The following is a 20,841-nucleotide window of genomic DNA, read 5'->3' as shown; positions in this document are numbered from 1 at the left end:
TAAGTAAGACATGTTCTACAACGACGCTGATCGTGTAAAGCATAATTCAAGGTTAACTAGAACAGTATTAACACTCTGCCCACCTCTCTACCTATCGACTGATTAGAAACAAGGAGCACTTAATGACACTTGTAATTAGAGCCACAGGTCGAGTGATTAGCAAGTTATTATTAAATTAGGACTGAGGGGAAGAGATCACCTTGACTTTTGCACACCCACTCACCAGCGTTGACAGATGACATATAAACATTTCAGCTTGAAAGAATAGTCTTTTGGGAAACACACTCATTTGTCTTTCTTGTTGAGAGTAAGACGAGAAGATCGACACCACTCTTGTGTCTATCCGGTAAATACGAAGCTACAGCTAAAAACAGCTAGCTTAGCTTAGCACAAAGATTGGAAAGGGGGGGGGGCATCTAACCAATCTCTGTCCAAAGGTAGCAAAATTTAACATCTCTAAAGCTCACTAATTAACATGTTGTATCTCAGTTGTGTAGGTGACAGTGTTATTGATGATTGGTAAATCTGTGCAAGACAGTAAATATGGATATTCTGTCAAATGGACAGCTATAGTGGACGCTGCTTTCATCATCTTTGACTGCAAGAAGAAAAGTATAAGTACGAAAAGAATTAAAAGTGGTAGAGCTGCAAAATGATATGTTAACATCAGCAAGGTCTGGAATTGCTCAGAACTGTTCAGTTCTGCAAAACTTCAGAAAAAAAATATGTAGCTCTCCAACTCAAACTATAACAACACCTAAAATAGATTTACATGGTCATAAAAATGACTAATTGGGCATTTACAGCCTGTAAAACTTCAGAACTAAAACAAACTTTCCAGCATCTCACTAATGATTCATTCTGAAACACTAATTTCTAATTACATATCAGCCATTACACTGCATTAGCAGGGATCTCATGTGGTTTCATCTCATTCATCTAGACCCTGTCAAACTAATTCAATCCCCTATTAACGGTCTCTGAGAGCCGCTGCTTGTCAGCATTGTGGGGAGGGAGTGCGGTTTTCGTCTTTTGGCTGAAATCACTCCATATTCTCGTTCCAGAAATTTTCCAAGAGCAGAATGAAGCTCAGAGACACAAACTAGATTAAGGTAGCTGACATATGATGTATATAGTATGAATGAATTCTGGACTACTTTACAGCAGAAAAATGTGGTGAATTAATCTAGTGGTTGACAGCTGATGACAAGTAGATGGTGTGAGGATGTTTCTATCATACAGAATATAATAGTAAACTGAATATAATATAATTCGCTATAATTTGAATACAATATGTCACCTGTGAATTCCTAATGAGTATTTTTCTTTATACAATCTGCACATTTTAGCACTGTGTATCAAAATTATTTTATTTATTTCCCCTTTTCATCAGAAGGCAATCTCCGGCTTCCTGCAAGCCTCCCAATTCTAATCTCAATGATCAAGAGGAAAAAACCCCTCGAGCCTTGTTCGTTCAAAATGATGGGATTTCCATGTAGTGTGCTGTGGAGTAGAAGCCACTGTCAAAGTCGCAGTTTCCATACATTGCCTTCTTAAAAAGGCACTGCTGAGAACAATGCCCTACAATTTCTACAACTGAGCACCCCAACATTTGAAAACAAATCTATAAACCATTAGGTCCAATTAATATTTAAAAACCACAAAGACTATCAGGAAAAGAGTATCAGGATATTATTTTTATGCCTTCCATGAGTGCAGGCAGTCGGCCAGGTTCATCCAGACAAAGTCATTAATGTGACTCCATTATAAGCACCAGGAGGCATGAGGCAGGAGAAACTTCTTCATTGTATAATAAGTCAGGGGAGCCATTTTTAGGAGAATAAATGGCTTGCAATGGATATATGAAACAGCTGGTTCCTTCTTAACTGTTTAATATTTGTTGAGGTGAGGTGTGTTAAGGTAAGAATATGCATTCGTAATGTATTATAAGCCCCATCTAATTCAAATAAGTCAACCCTTGACTTATTTGCATTTGTTTGAGAGTTAATATGTGATGTGCAGACACTGATGGGGAAGAAATGAAGGGAAATGGGGAGGAGACCAGTGGGAGAGGAACCAGTTCTTTGAGAAGAAAAAAAAAAACATCTGAGGGGACAGACTTCAGCGAGAGATGGTGAGACAACTGGCGTAAAACTAAGCGAGAGGAATGCAGAACCACTGTGATCACGCCTTCGAAACCCACTCAGGCTATATTTAATCCAACAACATTAATCCAAAAACACAACATAACATTTGGGAAAATAAAATAATTCTGTCCAAAGCAACTGAATGTCTCAAGATTCCCATTTAGAGAGCTTATCTTTAATGTTTCATGACAACAGTCAGGGTGGTGTGGCATTTTGGAGCAAAACTGTTCACATGGTATTAATAAATAAAGGTTTGACAATGAGGTGCATTTCAGGAACTGCAGACTGCTAGAAGCAGAGAGAAAAGAGGCAGCAGCATCAGCAGCAGGAGGCAGAGGAGGAGGAGGAGGAGGAGGAGGAGGAGGAGGAGGAACAAGCAGGGAATCAGAATAAGCTTTGAGAGCACCAGTAGCTTGTTCTGCCTCCACAGAGAGATGCTGTATCTCCTGCAGAGAGAGGAGGATTTACTTTGAGTGGTCAGGAGGGGAGAAGACCGAGCAGTGCACCCCAAACCTGCACCTCCCACCCACATCTGAAGCTCCTGCTGAGCCACAAAGAGGCTGAAAGAGGACTTCTGTGCTGCACACTCTTGAGTCAGCCCACAGACTTGGACTCAACTGTCCACAAACAGCAGATGCTCTGAGCCAAACACGCAAACATACATACACACCACAGCTGACACAATGATAACATACAACAGATGGTTAACACACAGAGGGAACAAGGCCTAAACAAGCCGGTCCCCCATTAGGCCATAACCCTTAAATTCACTCTGCCTCTGGGGGTGAAACACCCCGGCAGGAGCAGTGGCCTGATTATTCTGTTTATTAGATTAGAGAGTTGTTCTAGGCACCATGCCAGCAGGGAGTCACTCCATAAAGACAAAAGGCAGTGCCTGCACATCCAGTGCAAACAGGAGGAGGAGGAAGTCAGGTCCAAGAGTGAGAGAGCGAGAGATAAAGCAGACGTCTAGTGAGCAGCAGCTGCGAGGACCACAGCTGATGTCAGCGTAGACAAAAAGAGGAGGACAAGCAGAGCAACACAACAGTAACTGAAAGCAGTAACTGTATGCGCAATAAGAAGACACACACACAACGAGCGCATGTTGTTCATGTGTAAATCGTCAGATCAGATGGAGAGGGAGGGATGATCAAGCGAGAGTGTATGTATGCCCCTCTTCCTGTTTGAGAATATAAGAGTGCCGAGAGGGAGATGGTTCAAGTAGTGACGGAAACCCATGTGGGCAGTACATTATTGTCCTTTTGTGTTTCCATATTAAAGCAGACCTGTTTCCTGCATCTTTTGTATTAAAGCCAATTCAAGCGGCTTCCCGTAGTCCCATTAGAAATGACTCACAAAAATCTGTGTCAACTGCACACAGGAATACTGGGAGCATAACCAGATTTATTATCGTTACACAGCTAGATAACATTCATTATGAATGTGTGCTCAATCGCTTGCTCTCTCTCTCTCTCTCTCTCTCTCACACACACACACACACACACGCTTGAAGATTTGATGAAGTATTCATGTGTCCTACAGTAGGCAAATACAAAGATATAAACAGTAAAAACTGAATTGCTGGCAAAGCTTTGCTGCTGATGGAGTGTGTAGCTCTGGCAGAGTGCACACACACACACACACACACGCACACACACACACACACACACACACACACACACACACACACATAAGACAGCATTCTCCAGCCCCTAACCTTTGCCTTATGTGGTGTTCATGTTCCCAGTAATGACCGTAATTACGATTTTCCAACTTGTAAACAGAGTTCATGTCAACATCAAACGGCTGATGACGACTGATTTTTCTGAAAGCCCTGATGTATCCAATTTAATAACATGGAAGTGCCTGAAAAGAAATAAGTCAAGTAAATTCACAGATTATCTAAAAAAAAAAAACGCAACAAACGAGTGTGGAATTTTACAGGAATGTAATGTGGATAAAAAAAAATAGAACTAAAAGAAAAAAATGTTTCAATTTATCAAAAGCAGCAGAGCACTGGTGGCAGAGAAAGTGACACAAATCAACATCTCATGACTGACTGGCTGACTGACTGACTGATTGACTGTCCGAGTAAATGATGGAGGAGGAGGAGAAGGAGGAGGACACAGTGCAGGGCTATCGAGACAGGACAATTACACAACCAGAGAGCAGCGTGGGTGACGAGAGGACACAGGAAGTGATAGATTGAGCCAGCCAAATGTAAAACTCAGTCAGTCCCTTTCACATTACTGTGCTGTCTCCTCACTGACAACAACACCAGGAGGAAATTTTGAAGAAAATCAGATGGCCAGTGTGACATTCTGCAGATGTGTTGCATGTGCTATAACTGATCAATGCACTCCTGCTGATAAAACTACAGATCCTGAATTCAAACCCTCAAACTCGGTAAACATTTCTCCGGTGACCTTTAAAAAGCATTTTTAAAAAAATGTCATTGCTAACCGCTAACTGGTAACACATGTATGATATTTCCTTGAGTTTGACTGTGTTCAAATAAATGTAGTTTCTCGAGCACAGACGCTTTGCATTCCAGTGAAAAACAGATCTGGCTGAGGTTAAGACCATTTCATCAGCCCTGGCCACACTGAGCAGGGTTCAGGAGCTACACAAAGAAGAATAATGTGGGTGGGAGAAGAGATGAAACACTGCCACCGCCTCAACAGCAGCGCAGAGTCAAAGTGTGTGCATGTGCAACAATTTCCTTTTCCTAACAATCCTCCTCAGTGCCCCCCCCCCTTTAATCATCTTCTTTTCTCTTTCTCATTCTCCCTGTCCATCATTCTCTCGCCTCCTTCTCTCTCGCTCTCCTTCCTCCAGACTTCAGCTTCACCACAGCATCTGGCCCACACAACATGGACTCAGTTACCTTCGTCTCAATCTCCCTCTCATGGCCTCACTTTGTCTTTTCTTATTTATATCCCAATATCCCTCGTCAAGACCACATCAACATTCATCGTTCCATTTCTACTTGCACCAGGTGTTTTTATGCTGTGTCTGTCTCTTTACAACGTCCTGAGTAAAACATCAAACTCGAACTTCTTAGTCTTCCTCGTGCAATCTCTTTACCCTCAATTAATCTTATCCCAGATTTTATCCCTCTTTTGCTATTCCTCTTTCCTTTCATCCCTCTCCTCCCCCTGCCTTCGTCACATCTTGCTGACCTTTAACACTGAAATCATCAAAGTGATGCTATTAAAACACGACTAAATACAAATTTACAAACTGCCACACTGTAAAAGGTTAAATAATGACTTCTAATGCATAATTGCACGTCTTTGCACAGATCAATAATGATCAATATCAGGTCCGCATTCAAATGTCCACAGCTGCCAGCACTCACAGAGGGCTTGTTTTCTGCCACAGGGACCCAGATGAGATGACTGACCTTTTAGACTAAATCATGGACGCTTACTTCCATTTGAGCTTGTTAGCACATAACTGGCCGATGGGTATGGATAAGATACCATAAATTACACACCATTGAGGATGTCCACACACAAACATGGCTTCCCTGTGTGTGCATGTGGACAGCTGCGGGTGGTCAGCCAGCGTTCAGCGTTGCAGGAGTGGGTGAGAAAATGTCATAAAGCTTCAGCCGAACTTCAATGACAAATCACAGGCAGGGAAAAGAGAGGTGCTGTCATCACTTATGCCATGGCTTCTCCCACCCCCAATCCCTTCTCCTTCTTGCCCTATGGAATCTGTTCAGAGCGCATCAGTCTGTTACTCCCTGACCATGAAGGATTATGACAGCACCAATGCCCCACTAACACAATTATAGTGTATATATAGGGGGAAATGTAACAGAGAGCGAGAGGGATGTCAGCGAATGGCAATATGTGTAGGAAAAGAATCATGGCAGCCGGAGGGTGAGAGGAAAGAGCTTTAGGACGATGGGTGCAGAGAAAAGCCAAGAAAAACATCAGAAAACAGATGTGAAATGAGACAGTGATATAGAAAATATACAAAATTAAAGAGATTATTTTCAATATCAAGAAATCTGCCTTTCATTTTCTTGATTAATTTATTGCCGGTCTTTAGAATGTCAAAAAAAAGTGCATCACAATTCATTAAACAATTCATCATTTAATAAGTCACTCTGTATTATGATTTATTATGCTCTATGAAAGCAGTTTTTTCTGTCTGCCACTGTCGCCAAGTGCTTATTGGGTCTCTGTACATTACAGAGTGTTTGGAAAGCATCATGGGATAACTTTAGCTGTGATTTGGTCCTTTATCAATAAAAACTGAATTGAATAAAAATGAATTATGAAAGATTATGACCCAACAAAGATAGAAAAAGCTACTTAGACCCTAATGAGGTCAATGACAGGTGACAGTAATCTCCAAAATTATCTGTGATAAATTGAATTATCCCTCTCTAACACTTTAATACCATTGATTATGAGATGATGTGAAAGGTGAGGTCGGTACATTACACATTAAATTTTAGAGGCGGTAACAAAGATGAGCTGGAAGGTTTGATTACAGAATCATCCATAGTTATTACAATCTCCATTAGCTGACGCCTCGGCAGCTGCTGCTCTTTACGAGAAGCAAGGAGAACAAGTAACGAGATTTTACCACACAGTCAAAACCACAAAACCCACCAGCAGACTCTGATATCACACTTAGGTAGAGAACAGCTCAGAAAAAAAAAAAACAAACCAAAAACATACTGGTGTGGGTGAGGATGCTGTAGTGCACCACAATTCCTACACCTATTAGGAGCCCACATATCGGATATCATTGCAACTCACCTCATTTGCAAAGACAGACAAGTCCCTGGTGAAATGCCAGATCGGTCACACTCGTTTCATGGCTCATTAATGTAATTATTCAGCCTCTACGTGTTGATGAATGATGTACTCGTGAGCGTGTGTGCCTTTCTCATGGTTAATAGTGATAATACATGATGATGACGGCGCATTTTTCTGCTACTTTGTCTTCTGCGCTACTCATCTGTGGAGCAAAAAACTCCCGGTGACACCGCCAAACGATCTGATTGTTTACAGAGCTTTGACCGCGGACAAATAAAACCTCTGACCCCTCTACCGCCAGTGTTCAGTTCAACAGCAACCAGAGTGGTTCTTTTCTTCCTCGGCATTGTTTGCGTCACTGAAGAAGTGTCAACAGCCAAGATCAGGCCAAGGACAGAAGGAAAAGAGGTAAGAGCATGGAATAAAGAGGGATACAAGGGAGATGGATGTGAGCATGAGAAAAAGGAGAAGAGATAATAAAAAGAAACGAGAGGGTAAAAAGCACACATGGCCTCTGAGTCGGTGCTCCACATCCATCCTATTAGTTAATGTGTCACTCTAACGCCAAACAGCCAGTGACAGTGAGTAGCCCCGCCACACACACTCACAAAGAGCTGCCTGAACCAATAATAACACTGACTAACAAGGCTGCACAGAAAAGACAGAAGGGAGAAACGAAAGGAAAATGTACGGGAGGACAGGAAGCCGTCTGATATATCACTGATAGGGAAAGAGCAAAGAGCAGTAATGGAGGAACTCACCGTTACCAAGAGGATGGAAGAGGACAGAGGGTTGTTATTAAAAAGAGATGCAGATGGGAAAACAGGTAGATGCGTTCAATCAAATGAGCTGATAAAACGTCAGGAAAAAAACGAGGAGATAAACAATCATGTTTGATTGATAACAGTCACTGTGCTGTGTGAAATCTGTAATAACCTCATCATCATGTGTCCCCCTGTAGGTTTCAGAGCTTGAAGAAGGCTGACAAACGCATCTTATCTGCGCCATCTGTCACTAAATCACTGCTTGGCCAACTGGGAGCGATGGGATGAGGTGAGGGGAAGGGAGGGGAGAGGACGTATGACCATCCCAGTTACTGAGATTGGCAGTTTTTAGGCAGCGAGTTAATGAGCTACTCGAAGGGCTGAGTCGTAGGCAGGTGTTGAGCTCATAAAGTAGCTTTATGTGCATATGGGCAATGTTGGAGCAGAACCTGCACCCTCACACACATATGAGCAAACCTCAATTTCCTGCCAAAATGACACACAAGTACATGGGTGAGTAAACTTGCAGTGTGTGACTCTCCGAAAAAACAACAACAACACACAAACACACAGAGGACACGAAATCTGCAAAGCTCAGGGCTGCTCCTGTTCTCAGTTTGTAAAATTAACATTTATGCGAGAAGTGTTTTGGATATTATCTGAAGTTAATTATTTCACCCTATGCCACAGCAGGCTGGAGGGCACTGGTCACAGGTTGGGCAGGCAAATTCCCACTTGTGTTTATATGATAATAAATGGAAAAAACCCCAGTCCAGGTTATCCACCTGTTTTGTACTGCAGGCTGCAGTCTACATGCAGCTTGGGCCCACTGAGAGTTGGAAAGTTAATTTAATAGATTTAGTCTTAAGTCCTCAGGCAGAAATACCCCAAATCTCCCATTTTTCTTTCCAATTCACTGGGAGATATTTGGTCCTTTTTTATGTGGCTCCGCTCAAACATCTTGCAGGAATCCATTTTCCAACTACCTTGAATGTGTGCAGTCCAGTCCAGTCAAATCAATAGACAGAAGACATTTAATTATTTAGCTGTGACATAACTCACTTTTCAAAATCCTCACCAATCCATCAGTTTTTGTCCACTTATGTAGGTCTGGGTTGTGGTGGGAGCAGGCTCTGAAAGACAGCTCACACCTCATGGGGGCACTGATCTGGATGGCCTCCTCCCAAGGCAAGCTCCACCAGGCTCCCCTGGTTGCCCTTTTCCATTTGCCTATCCACTGAGGTCTTTGAAGAGCAAAGTCTTGGTTTGGGAAACCCTACCTACCAGGGCCAAAAGTGTCCAGGATCATGGGACACCTACACCCTCCACCATGCTATTACAACTACACAGTGGAGACAGAAGATACACATCTGCACGCTGCATGGTGGTTCTCTTGCCACTAATTATTTCTTATTTCATAATTGACATTGCATTCATTCTAAAATGAAATGTCTGCGTAATTGTGTTTTTTTTATTTAATTTTTTGCTTTTATTTTCACTTTAATGTCAGTATTTCCGGGACATTTGTTTAAATATTGGAAGCACAGGCCAGTGACAGCCCAGCAAGAAACAGTATGCGCTGGGTTAGTCCCGTTGGTTGTAGGGTTTGAGATGATGCCCCCATGAAGAAGAGAACTACAACACAGATAATTGTTGTTGGGTGTCATAAAAAAAATCACTAAGTACACCGTTGATGTCAAACCCAATATCACAAACTGAGTTAAAGTGTTGGTAATAACACACTGAGCTCTCACCAGCACATCTCAGCAGGGTCACTTGTACAACTTACAACATTTTATAGAATAGTAATAGTGATTCCAGCCTTTACTTTTGTTTGTTTTAAAGCCCTTTTGTCACTATATAGACAACAGGGACTTCAATGGCATCACATTCTAAATACACAGACAGCTTTGGAGCTACAGTAGCTTCTATCTAACATCTCTTCTGGGAAGGCTTTCCACAAGATTTTGTTTCTGTGGGAATTTTTGCCCATTCATGCAGTAGAGCATTTGTGAGGTCAGACACTGATGTTGGACGAAAAGGCCTGACTCACAGTCTCTGTTCCAGTTCATCCCAAAGGTGTTGGATGGAGTTGAGGTCAGGACTCTGTGTGGATCAGTCATGTTCTTCCTCATCCAACCATGTCTTTATGGACTCTTTGCTTTGTGCACTGGGGCACAGTCATGCTGGAATAGCAAAGGGCCTTCACCAAACTGCTGCCACAAAGTTGGAAGCACAGCATTGTCCAAAATGTCTTGGTATGCTGAAACATTAAGAATTCTCTTCACTGGAAGTAAGCGGCCGAGCCCAGTCCCTGAACAACAGCCCCACATCACACCTGAATTCAATAATAAATAGGTGCGACCCAATACTTTTTGTCTTCTTATCTATCTATCTTATTTGACAAAACAAGATGTCCAAAAATCCATTTTGAGCCCAGAGTCCTGGGATCTCGTTTTGGGCATTTTTCACTATCTTCTATTCCAATAATTTCTTTAAAAAAACAGACTGATTAATCAATATTGAAAACAACAATGAGTTTTAGCCCTTGTTTACTAACCATTAGTTCAGAGCTTCCAACATCTATCCTTGTCTGTACTGTTACAATATGTTGCCTGGTGCCACTGAGGCATCTTCATGAGATTGAAGAAGCTGCATTAACTTGAGACTATAAATGGAAAACAATATTAATCTCACACTGATGGGAAATAACTGTCTGCGACTTGCACTTTACTTCAATTTTATTTGGTCTGGATGGTCTGGAACTGACCTGGCAGGAGCTGCTCCAGCAGCCATTTCTCAGACATGAAAGAAATGATCAGAAATAATAACTAAAAGTAGAATCAGCAGCTGGCAGACAATTTCTGATGAGTCTGAACACTTTGACTGAATACTGGTGGAGGCTTCTCACTGAAGCTGGTGAAGAAGATTTAGTAGATTTCTCTGTCTCTCCCAACTGTGCAACAGCATCCCACCAACACTGTGTGGAGGCAGCATGGCAGGCTGGAGACACGCCTCTCTCAAACACACAGAAACAAACACACACACTTGGCAGGGCTGGATTGTCTCCCTTGAGGCCAATTCATAGCTAGATCTTCACTGAAAGCTGAGGAGCCATAGATTGTTTGCCCTCTCTCTCCTCAGCTTAACTGCCAATTACCCAGCTCTGACAATGGCCACCCCCATCACACATGGCTACACACACACACATCAAGCTCAAAAGCTGCATTCCGAAGGATACTCCCACTAAACCTAATCAGTGAGACAATGGTCTCATTTTATCCCCAAATTTAACCACAAATGGCTTTGAGCAACAAGTTTAAACATACAATATATGTATTTATATCTATAGAGAGAGGGAGTTCATAGATTTCATTTTCATGATTAGAGGATGTAAGACAGAAAACACTGTGCCCAGTGTGCTTGGTTAAATGTTTTTTCTGTTAGATCGCCTGTGACGCGCAGGGGGAGGACATTTAACAGGTAAAATGGGCGAGCTGGGACCAATCTCCTATTCCAATCACACACAGACATAGTTGTTCAGATGGATGAAAACACACACATTCACCGGTAATTTCTACAAAGTCTGCAGATAGGGAAAAAAATCTGTTTGTGGATAACTATTAAATTCTGCCTGATTTTTTTTTTTTTAAAAATACAATCTAACACTGAATATTAAGTGAATGAACCAAACCAAACACCACTAAGCACAACGCGTCTGTCCTGAAAAACCATCTTTGGAGTCCCAGAGACATGCTGTCATATAATGTTAAAAATAAAAGCAGGAAGATCAAAGTGATGTTTCGGTTTGATACGAGGGAGTGAGAAGGTTTTTACTTTGATTGAACACCTGAAATCATTCACCTCAGCTGGGTTTCTTTCCTGCTTTTCTCTCACACAGACACACACACACAGCAAAGCATGGCAGCAATATGCGTCTGTTGCCTCTGATAAAACACAAAACCTCAGCCTCCATCGGACCCTGAGAGTCACAACTGTTGCTCAATCCGCGCAGCCGGCTCCGTGGATCTGCGCTTTCTCAGTGCGCTTTAACATCATCCAAAAGCGCGTTGATAAAGCCTCCGTTCACAGAACAGGTGAATCCTGACCATTTAAAAAGAAACAAACAGTAACTTACATGTCGAAGTTCTTGCATGCGGTCCTTCATGGCTCCGGTAAATCACTCTTATCCCCTCTGTTCCCGTTGTCTTGCGGATGTGTGAGGTGACGGAGCGGCGGGGCGGAGACCGACAGGCTGATGTGACACCGACCGGAGCGAGGATGCGCGTCTGGCGGCGGCGAGAGGCGATGGATTTCCCCCCTCCTCCCTTAAAGATACGGGGATGGTGGGACCACTTTACAGAGCCGGGTGACGCGCACTAAAGGTGAGGCGAGGCCTTCCGCCGTTAACCCATTACACACCTTTAACTTCCTCTTCAGTTCGCGCTAATTGACCTTTCTTTAGTTTAATGAGTATCCTGTAGAAGTTTCTTTCTGTTCCGTTAAAGTCAGTCTGAAGGCTGGATTAACAAGAAATGACCACCTCAGAGTTTGGTTATCGATTGAGCAGGTTCAGAGATAACGCCCAGGTGGTTTGCATTGTGAAAAGGCGCACAGCGACCTCTGTCGGACATGTGCAAAACATCTCGAAATTAATTAGGATGTAGAAAAAAACAAAACCAATTTGCTTGTTGCTTCTTAAATTTGCTTTTATTCTGGATAATAAAATACAATTCGTTTTCTTTCTTCTTTCCTCGAAATGCCTTTGACCGCCCTTTTGAGCTTGTTTTTAAAGGCACAATTCTTTATTTATCCATTAATGTGGTGTTTCATTGTTTCGACAGATTTGAATTAAGTCAGCACGAGTGTCTTCGTGTTATGCAGGATGTCTTGTATAAACCATCTGCACAAACCATCAAATCTAAGGTAATCTAATTTTATCTGAATGTTCATTTTGTTCCATTTTCTCCTTTGAGCAAAGGTGTTTTTCTTCAAACTGACTTTTCTCCTTGTTGGTTTTTATTAAATGGGATTATGAAACAGTGCAGTTTCATAAACGTATGGATGTTTTCCGTTCAAATTCTTCTATATTCAGAAAAAATAATAAATATACATGATAATATTCTATTTTTGCAGATTTTTAATTGTAAAAATACTGCAGATAATACACTGTACAGCTGAACAGAGCTCATTTACAGAAACTGTTTTATTTCTATAACAGCGTTTGTGCTGTTATCTCCATGTTGTCTCCATTGTGTTTTGTGTCACCAGTAAGTACTGCAGATGTCAGTCTTCCAGTCAATGTGAACATGCAGAGTGAGAGACAAACTGCCAAACACTCCAAATATATAACACCAAATATCTTGCATCTTATCAACCTGAATTTAAGAGTTAAAAAATGAAGTCCGAGCACTCTGCAGTTCCTGAGGTGATTGTATCTGTGTGTGTGTGTGTGTGTGTGTGTGTGTGTGGTGGTACAGATGAGGGCTACTGAAGGCACAGCTGCCTGAGTCAGAGCTAAAAATGTGGTTTCCTCTGACGTCCGGTGTATTTTGTGTCAGGTCGAACCTCCCTGCAGGCCAAAAACAAAACAAAACACAGTAGCAGTGAGGGAAGATGCATCAGCAAGTGTTACAGAATACAGCTAAGCTAAACTTAAGTTTATTACATTATTTAGAACATCAATATTTTATGAATATTTCAGTGTCAAGTGCATACCTTCCCTGTCTTCTCCTCCTCTCCTTCTTCTCCAAGACCCAATCTCGCCCCTTCTTAGCTGATTTCCCCTTCATGTTCTTGAACCGACATCTTTGCGAAAGACAAAATGTGTCCTCTTAAGCTCGTTTAAAATGAAACTGCATTCGAAACTGATTCAGAGAGTTTCACACATCCAGCCTCTTTGTGCAACCAGGAGGGGCAAGAGAAGCACCGCTATGTAAAAGGGAGGAAAAGCTGCCTGACAGGGTTTGAAGTCAGACAGGACGACAACCTTTTCAGATTTCTCTCGGCCTTTTGGCTTCATCAAAGCAGGTATGAATGAACCTGCATGCATCACGGCCAAGACCTTCTCGCTATCCTAATGTAAAGTAATAATACAGAATTTCTAAATGGCCAAAACAGGGATTATCCTAATCAGTGTATAACAGGGCTGCAACCAACAGTTATTCTCATTATCTATTAATTGTTTTGTCTAAAAGTAACTTTTTAAAAAAGGAAATAGATATAGCAGTTAATGACATTAAGAAAACCAAAGAAATGGCAAAAACATTTTAATAATTTTCATCTGATGCTCAAATGGCATCCTGTTGCATCTGTTTGAGTAAAATACATCAACAAACAAATAAATCCAGATAAACTCTGGTGACTGAACCAAACTGTAAACTTCCAACCATGTAAACAGATTAATCAAACTATCACAATAACCTGATTACTCAGACTGAGCGGTTCCTTTGCTGTGAGTGCTTTACCTTTGTCCTGAAAACTGGACCTGGTTTGAAGCAGCTCTGTCTGAAGTTTCTGATCCTAATCCCTGAAATGGATAAAAAAAAGATAATACAGTGATCATAATGTGGCTAAAATGAAATGCAGGCACCCATAATATCCCCAAACGTCTGTTTCTTACTTTGGGAAGAACTCCTGTTGTTCCAGCGAACAAACACAGGAAAAACCTGGACACAAACACGGTGTGTAAATGCACATTTTAATGTGCAATAATTCATTACAGGGCTAATGAGACAGTCGAGTCAATAAGAACGTCATCCTGTTCTAATTAACGTTGTGTTGCAAGTACACTGATACTAATTTCACAGGCCATTAAGAAGGAATCAATTGCAGACATCCGCAGCTGAACGTGTCAAAATAAAAGCCCAGCTTCTGATAGGTACTGACTTTTTAGCCTTGCTGCTGTTGGGGTAATCCACCACCATGCCTCCACCGAATCCTGCCCTCATTGCCTGCGTCGTGATCAGCTCAAGCTTTAGAGAGGGAAGAAGAAGACTGATGCTAAGTAAGAGAATCTGGAGAAAAGATCTGATTATACATGCAAAACTAACAAGTTATATCACCTGTTCTGAGTTTTCTGGATAAAGTTGAAAAATTGCACGTGAGCCTCTTGACTGAAAGACAAAGAGAAATGAGAAATCAAATAAGGTACATGGATGCTTGAATTCTTGTTGAAGAAGACAGCAGCTGTGATAAAACCTCACCAGAGTAGAGTACAGAGTACTAAAGAAGGTATAGAGTCTCTTTGGAGGACTATGTGTCCTCTTGTCTGCATTACAGAGCCACTGCAGGGCAGAGATACTGAAAGGGAATCAAAGAAAAACAGAGTAAGAAAAAAATGGAGTCAGAAACTATTTAAAATGAATTCAGAGAAAAAAAAATTCTTGCTTTTAACCATGTTTTGTCCTGCACCTGATACAGCCGTCAAAGGTGCCAGGTCGGAAAGGCATCCCCTGGCCCATGTCCCCCACTAAAAGGTCTCCTTCTACGTCTCTGTCCAGAGCAACATCTGTCACAGCGAAGCAGAGAAGAAAACATGAGAAATGAAAGTTATTTTATACAACGGTTAAAATGTCACTGACAGGGATGAGACACAAACCTCTGATTTAATCTGCTTAATATGCAAAACTGTGAAACATAAAACAAGACACACTTTTAATGAAAGATGAAGGCAGTGTTGCTTATATTTGTATTTTGGTGATCTATAAGTCATGAGGCTCAGCGTAACATTGTGTATAATGAAACCAGAAATTACCAGCACCAAACATCACCATCATGAAGAAGGCAGAGAAGCTGAAATTTTCTGGTGCAAAAAGTTCTGCAACAAATTTAAAGTCTTATGGACCTGCACTGAACCGGATGCTGGTCTGCACCTCATTGTGTGTTCTCAAATGTAGACATTAGTGTGCAAAACCAAGAAAGAGTCTGCAGTCTTATTTTTTTATTATTTGTAAAAGATTTGTCTGATTATGAGGTTTTATGGACTACAATCTGGTTCTAACACAATAGGAAAACACAGTGATTGCTTTCAACCAGTACTGATGTGAAGGATTTTGAGAAATCATCATCAGTGATATCAATATGAAAACACAGCAAGTGGAGTAACTACTCATCTCCCTCAGCTATGTTTTTGTCAGTCCATTTCCTATATTATATCAGATTTATATTATTATTAAGATCTCCATTATCGCCTAAGACATTTAGCATAATATTGTATCATCAACATTATATTGGTACATCATCCAGCTGTAGCTTAAATGTAACAATGTCATACAAACCCAGCATTGCAGTGCTGATATCGACTCCAACCCAGTAGTGTCCCTCCTCTGACAGGTAGTCTCCACTGAGACCAGAGCCGCACCTGAGAGACAGAGAGTCGTCTGAGTCCTCCACGTCACAAACACCCACGTGTGCATGTGTCATGTGTGCATGTCAACAAGCTGGATTACTGATCCAGCAAAATCCCGAAAATGTCGAAGTATTATGCATAAACATATCGAAAAATGTCTCAGTTGGCAACAAGACACACTGAACATCCGTTTCAGAATCAGAATTCCTTTATTTATCCCCGAAGGGAAATTTATACAACTCCTCATCTCATGATGATTTTACAGAAGACAATCACTGTATTATTTCTTAATGTTATCAAGGTTGCAGTGTAGTGCTGTATGCAAACATAGTCAGAGTCACCCACTCACCCCACATCCAGCAGGAAGCATGGCTGTCCCTCAGGCAGGTTTAAAAGCTCTACGGCTCTCTCTGACATCTGGGTCTGGATCTCAATCATTCGAGAGCTGTGAGGCAACAAAGAGAGATCTCAGTTAGAACTATATATAACAAACTCAAGCTTTACATACGTTGAATTTAGTACATTTTAATCCTTGATCTACAATTGTCTCTGTATAACGCAAACTGGAACTGATGATGTGATACACGTGAATTACTGGCTCAACATTCTGTGGGCTTTGATTTCATTTTCCACCTGAATAAGTTATGAATAAGTGAGTGTTTCTGCAGTGAATTAAATATTGTCCCACATCTGACACCAGAGTGTGTGTATTTTTTTATACTAAGGTAGACTTTCCCTCCAAACACAGCAAATTCAGTGTCACGTCAGGATGTTATGCACAAATAAGACTCACTTCTGAGAGTATTTCTTCGCCTCTTCTTCATTGTAGAACTGCGGGTATGAGAGCACACCAGATTAACAAAACGCGACACTGGCTGACTGCACTGTGCTTTTCATGAAACACTTTAGTTCCAAATGACTTCAATATACCACATTAAAGACACAAACTAACAAACCAGCAGCTAAGTTCTTTATTAAATGTAGAAACATTGATTACTGAGTCTATAATCCAACTAGCATTGGTGATTTATTAAATTTATGGCCAGCTGAAGGGACCTTTAAAGACTCAAAATACTCCAGGCAAGACTAGCTTTAGCTTAGGCTAGCAGCGAAAAACGACAATAAACCGAATCACTGACCACTTCCGGAGGAGCTGTGTGTTCAGGCCGTCGACAGCTGGAGGCCATGACTGTCTCTTTGTGTGTCCGTGTGTGAAAATCAACAGTTAATTTATAATATCAGTTCATAAAAAAACTAAATGTTATGATAGCTGAAGAGCCGCATGTGCGAAACAATTACGTCACACGCAAGCGACGCAAGAACGGCTTTCTTCTTCTTCTTCTCCTTCTCTTTCTTTTTCTATTCCGGCAGACGAAGCACCGACAAGTACTTTGCTGCCTCCCACTGTTGAAGTTAAGCGTATTTCCTATCCTGTTTGCATTATGGTCTCCTATGTCTCGTCTAGTTCTGCCCCTCTCTTCCCCCTTGAATGTCCTGAAGGCAGAAAGCAAATCAGTAGTCCACTCTTCTGTTTTCAGGATCTCTTGAGTCATTAGTATAAACATTTATATATTTACCCGACTTACTCTCAATGTGTTCTTAAACTGTAGGATTTCCTTTGTAACTCATCTCATCTTTCATTGAACCTCAGGGTATTTTTACACAACGCATTTAGCGAAAGTTTCAATTTATTTTCAAGAAGACGTTGTACCTTTCAAATGTGTGCATATAAGCGTAAAACAAGCCGATTCGAAGACTGTTGTTGGCTATCTGTCATCCAAGAAATACATTATTAATAGACATTATTTTGTTTTTTTCTCCGTATTCTTCATGGAGATTGATCGCGCATGGAAAGTACTTCCTATAAACATTGACTCTTATTGGCTCTTTGTTGTGTGACGTAGCAGGAAGCTGCAGTTGTTTTCCGGAATGCTTACCGGTGCGATCTTGGTGAAATGGCAGAGGTCGGTCAGCGGCTGGGGATCGCGGCCTGTCGTCTCTCGGCTCTCAGAAACAGACATGGACGACCGGTGTGCGCTGGAGAAAGTCCCGAACCCCTGCTAGTTAACTGCACCTTCACTGAGAGTCGGAGAAGAGATGAAACCACAAAGGATCCACGTCGGCCCGTGGCAAAAAGAAGAGCAACACAACGCAACTCAGCAAAACTTCCCAGAGTGGGAGCAAGTGAAAGTCAACAGGCAAATGGGACTTTATGTTGTGCCGTTTCTTTGGAGTTGGATCCATCCCGTTTTATTGGCTTTGTTCAAACCAGAGAAAGCCTGCAAGCTTATAAAACAGCCCTGTACCTCTCTGCAAGATTGCAGCCTATGCTCCAGGAGAAGCTGCTGCCTGGCAGGATGACGTCCTGGACCAGAAGAGCTGTTTCCATCCACCCTGACAACAACTTCAGCTGCCCTCAGCAGGTCAGAGCTTTCTGTACAGTCGTCTTCTTTCTGGCAGAGCAGGACTCAGAGAGACCAGGTCCTGGACTGAGACAGAGGTGTCTGAAACTGCATCACGATTCTCTGCAAATAGCTACAACTAGTAGAAGCTACAGCTGGAGGAGTGACAGCAGCTCAAAAGAGGCTCCTCCACTGTACAGAAGCAGGACGGCCTATTATGACATCCTCAGAGTGTCACCCAGTGCCACACAGTCCCAGATCAAGACGGCCTACTATAAACAGTCCTTCATCTACCACCCTGACAAGAACCCGGGTAATGAGGAGGCCACCAAGTGCTTCTCTGAGATCAGCGAGGCCTACACAGTGCTGGGAAATATCAGCCTGAGGAGGAAGTACGACCACGGCATTCTGAGCCAGTCAGATTTTCAAAGTGCAGGGAGACCATCCTCCAAAGAGACCACGAGCAGATCTACAGGCTCCCCGCAGCAGAAGTATCAACAGAGAGTCAGGCAGTTCTCCCAAACTGGGGGGAAGACCATGTTTGATTTTGATGCCTTTTATCAGGCTCACTACGGTGAGCAGCTGCGGAGGGAGAGAAACCTGAGAGCCTGGAGGCAGTACATGCAGGAGCAGAAGGAGAAAGATGCTAAAAAGTGGAAGCATGCTAAAATGTTAGAGATGGCTGTAGTGATGCTGCTGTCCATGGCAGGCCTAATTTTTTTTGGTCTCAATAAGCCCTGAAATATAAAGAAGCCACCGGACATGTCACCATAAGCTTCCAGGTGTTGCACAATTTCTGACAGTTAAATTTATTGTTATGGTGGCCTCACAGAAAGAGGGTTCCAGGTTCGAATCCCAGTCTGGGCCCTTCTGTGTGGAGTTTGCATGTTCTCCCTGTGCCTGTGTAGGTTTTCTCTGGGTACTCTGGCTTCCTCCCACAATCCCAAAAACATGCACATTAGGTTAACTGGCTACTCTACATTGTTCCTAGGTGTGTGTGTGTGTGTGTGTGTGTGTGTGCGCGCATCTCGCCTGTAGTCAGCTGGGATAGGCTCCAGCCCCCGACCCTGACAGATCAGTGGTATATAAAATGGATGGATTATAATTATTATGTTGTCAGCCTGCAACATAGTGAACTAAGAGCAAATTACTAGTTGGAAACTATTCTTACTATACTATCATTCATTTATTAATCATAATGTCCCAATTATTTTGGTCACTGAACACTTCCTTGTTCCAGATTCTTAAATGTAAGGATTTGTTGTTTTCTTTGACAGTATATGAAGAGTGTTTGGATTTTTCACTGTTGGTTGGACAAAAAAAAAAAATCAATGTCAAAACATCAGTTTGGGCTCTGGGAAATTGTGAAGTTTTCATTAAACAAAATGATTAATTGACAATGAAAATAATCGTTATGCAGGAAGGCTGTGTAAGGAAAGAAAACTGACCACATTCATTTTCTGTATTCATGTAGGACAACTAAAAACATAAAACTTTAATGTCAGTTAGAAACTGGAAATCTCTAAGCTACATTGCGGGATGTTGGATTAATTATTGCTGCAGCAGTTTGAGCATGTTGCTTTTTCAAAGCTTTCAAAAGCACCCAGTTTCTGGGTGATATCATAATTAGCATTTAATGGCTTTCTAAAATGTTATTTATTATAAAGATGGTGCTTACTGGCCCAGACTTTGCTGGAGCAAACCCGATGCAGAGATGTCATTGCAGGTTTAGTCTTTGTAGCATCGAAAAATCTTCAACCAGTTTTGACGATTCTGAGTCAACTTTAATCGACTCTTTGTTAATAGTGATAAGTGTGTGGCCAAAACATTTTTTTGGCAGCTTAAGCTCTTAATTCAGTTCATCCTAGCACTGCTCAAGGATGGGAAAACTTGAACATATTATGCTGAATACTGCACAATCCTTCTCCCTTCCGCCACTCACTGTAAGATTGTGCAAGATTATTTTTCAGTATAGAACTTTGAAGATGATTTATTAGGAAATGAATACACATTTTGACACCTGTGTATATGTTTATGTACTGTAAAAATAAGATGCCACATCATGTTGAATTGTGTATCGTGTGTAGGTTAAATATATTAAGAAAATGTAATAAAACCTTTTCTTCTGCAGCGTTATACGGTCTCACCTCTAGAGGGCGTCTACATGCATCAAAATCATCCCCGGGTTAACGCTGCAGGCCTGACGGGCTCAGTGGGTTTAAACTCTGTGGGATGATATTAATGCATGTCATGGAGGTCTCCGCCTGCTGAGAGCCGCTTCTGCTGACAGTGTGACTGTTTATTTTATCCAGTTTCACTGAAGATGTTGCATATTTGAAGCACTAAATCTGGTAAATGTCTGGCATTATGTCAACAGTCTTTAAACCGGCTGATGTG

General features: G+C 41.7%; 3 protein-coding genes and 1 long non-coding RNA gene across 6 annotated transcripts in view; 2 read left to right on the top strand and 2 right to left on the bottom strand.

Moving 5' to 3' along the window:
- The window catches only part of stx1a (syntaxin 1A (brain)), a 47,455-nt gene extending 39,504 nt beyond the window's left edge, over positions 1-7,951 (bottom strand). For all 3 annotated transcript variants that reach the window (XM_046389256.1, XM_046389254.1, XM_046389257.1), the window contains exon 1: positions 7,865-7,951. In XM_046389256.1, coding sequence (XP_046245212.1) covers positions 7,865-7,936 — 72 coding nt within the window. In that variant the 5' untranslated portion in view covers positions 7,937-7,951. The remainder of the gene's footprint in view (positions 1-7,864) is intronic.
- On the top strand, positions 7,205-8,921 carry LOC124059346. The gene is made up of 3 exons (XR_006843388.1): positions 7,205-7,336; positions 7,890-7,981; positions 8,801-8,921. It is a non-coding gene; the product is annotated as an uncharacterized LOC124059346 (long non-coding RNA).
- A 3,896-nt stretch (positions 8,922-12,817) lies between these two features.
- On the bottom strand, positions 12,818-17,417 carry bud23 (BUD23 rRNA methyltransferase and ribosome maturation factor). The gene is made up of 12 exons (XM_046389258.1): positions 17,182-17,417; positions 16,836-16,873; positions 16,392-16,487; positions 15,972-16,054; positions 15,106-15,202; positions 14,898-14,994; positions 14,757-14,807; positions 14,581-14,666; positions 14,315-14,360; positions 14,160-14,221; positions 13,411-13,500; positions 12,818-13,264 (listed from the first exon to the last, which is right to left on the bottom strand). The coding sequence occupies exons 1-12, from the start codon at positions 17,227-17,229 to the stop codon at positions 13,210-13,212; spliced, it is 849 nt and encodes a 282-aa protein (XP_046245214.1). The 5' UTR covers positions 17,230-17,417; the 3' UTR covers positions 12,818-13,209.
- Positions 17,418-17,952: 535 nt separating this feature from the next.
- Positions 17,953-19,378, top strand: dnajc30b (DnaJ (Hsp40) homolog, subfamily C, member 30b). Its single transcript, XM_046389253.1, has one exon. It carries the CDS (start codon positions 17,998-18,000, stop codon positions 19,183-19,185), a length of 1,188 nt encoding a protein of 395 aa, XP_046245209.1. The 5' UTR covers positions 17,953-17,997; the 3' UTR covers positions 19,186-19,378.
- Positions 19,379-20,841: the final 1,463 nt, after the last annotated feature.

The sequence above is a fragment of the Scatophagus argus genome, chromosome 5 (assembly GCF_020382885.2).
Source record: "Scatophagus argus isolate fScaArg1 chromosome 5, fScaArg1.pri, whole genome shotgun sequence".
NCBI classification, from domain to species: Eukaryota; Metazoa; Chordata; class Actinopteri; family Scatophagidae; genus Scatophagus; species Scatophagus argus.
This window is presented reverse-complemented; position numbering and strand designations above follow the sequence as displayed.

What these genes read in the sequence shown, in the direction of transcription:
- bud23 (XM_046389258.1), bottom strand. Translation starts at nt 17,229, where the DNA reads ATGGCCTCCAGCTGTCGACGGCCTGAACACACAGCTCCTCCGGAAGTG. An exon ending in ATCCAGAAAACTCAGAACAG is followed by an intron (nt 14,667 to 14,756) that starts GTGATATAACTT and finishes CCCTCTCTAAAG; the next exon opens with CTTGAGCTGATCACGACGCA. An exon ending in CAACAGGAGTTCTTCCCAAA is followed by an intron (nt 14,222 to 14,314) that starts GTAAGAAACAGA and finishes TATCCATTTCAG; the next exon opens with GGATTAGGATCAGAAACTTC.
- dnajc30b (XM_046389253.1), top strand. Translation starts at nt 17,998, where the DNA reads ATGGCAGAGGTCGGTCAGCGGCTGGGGATCGCGGCCTGTCGTCTCTCG.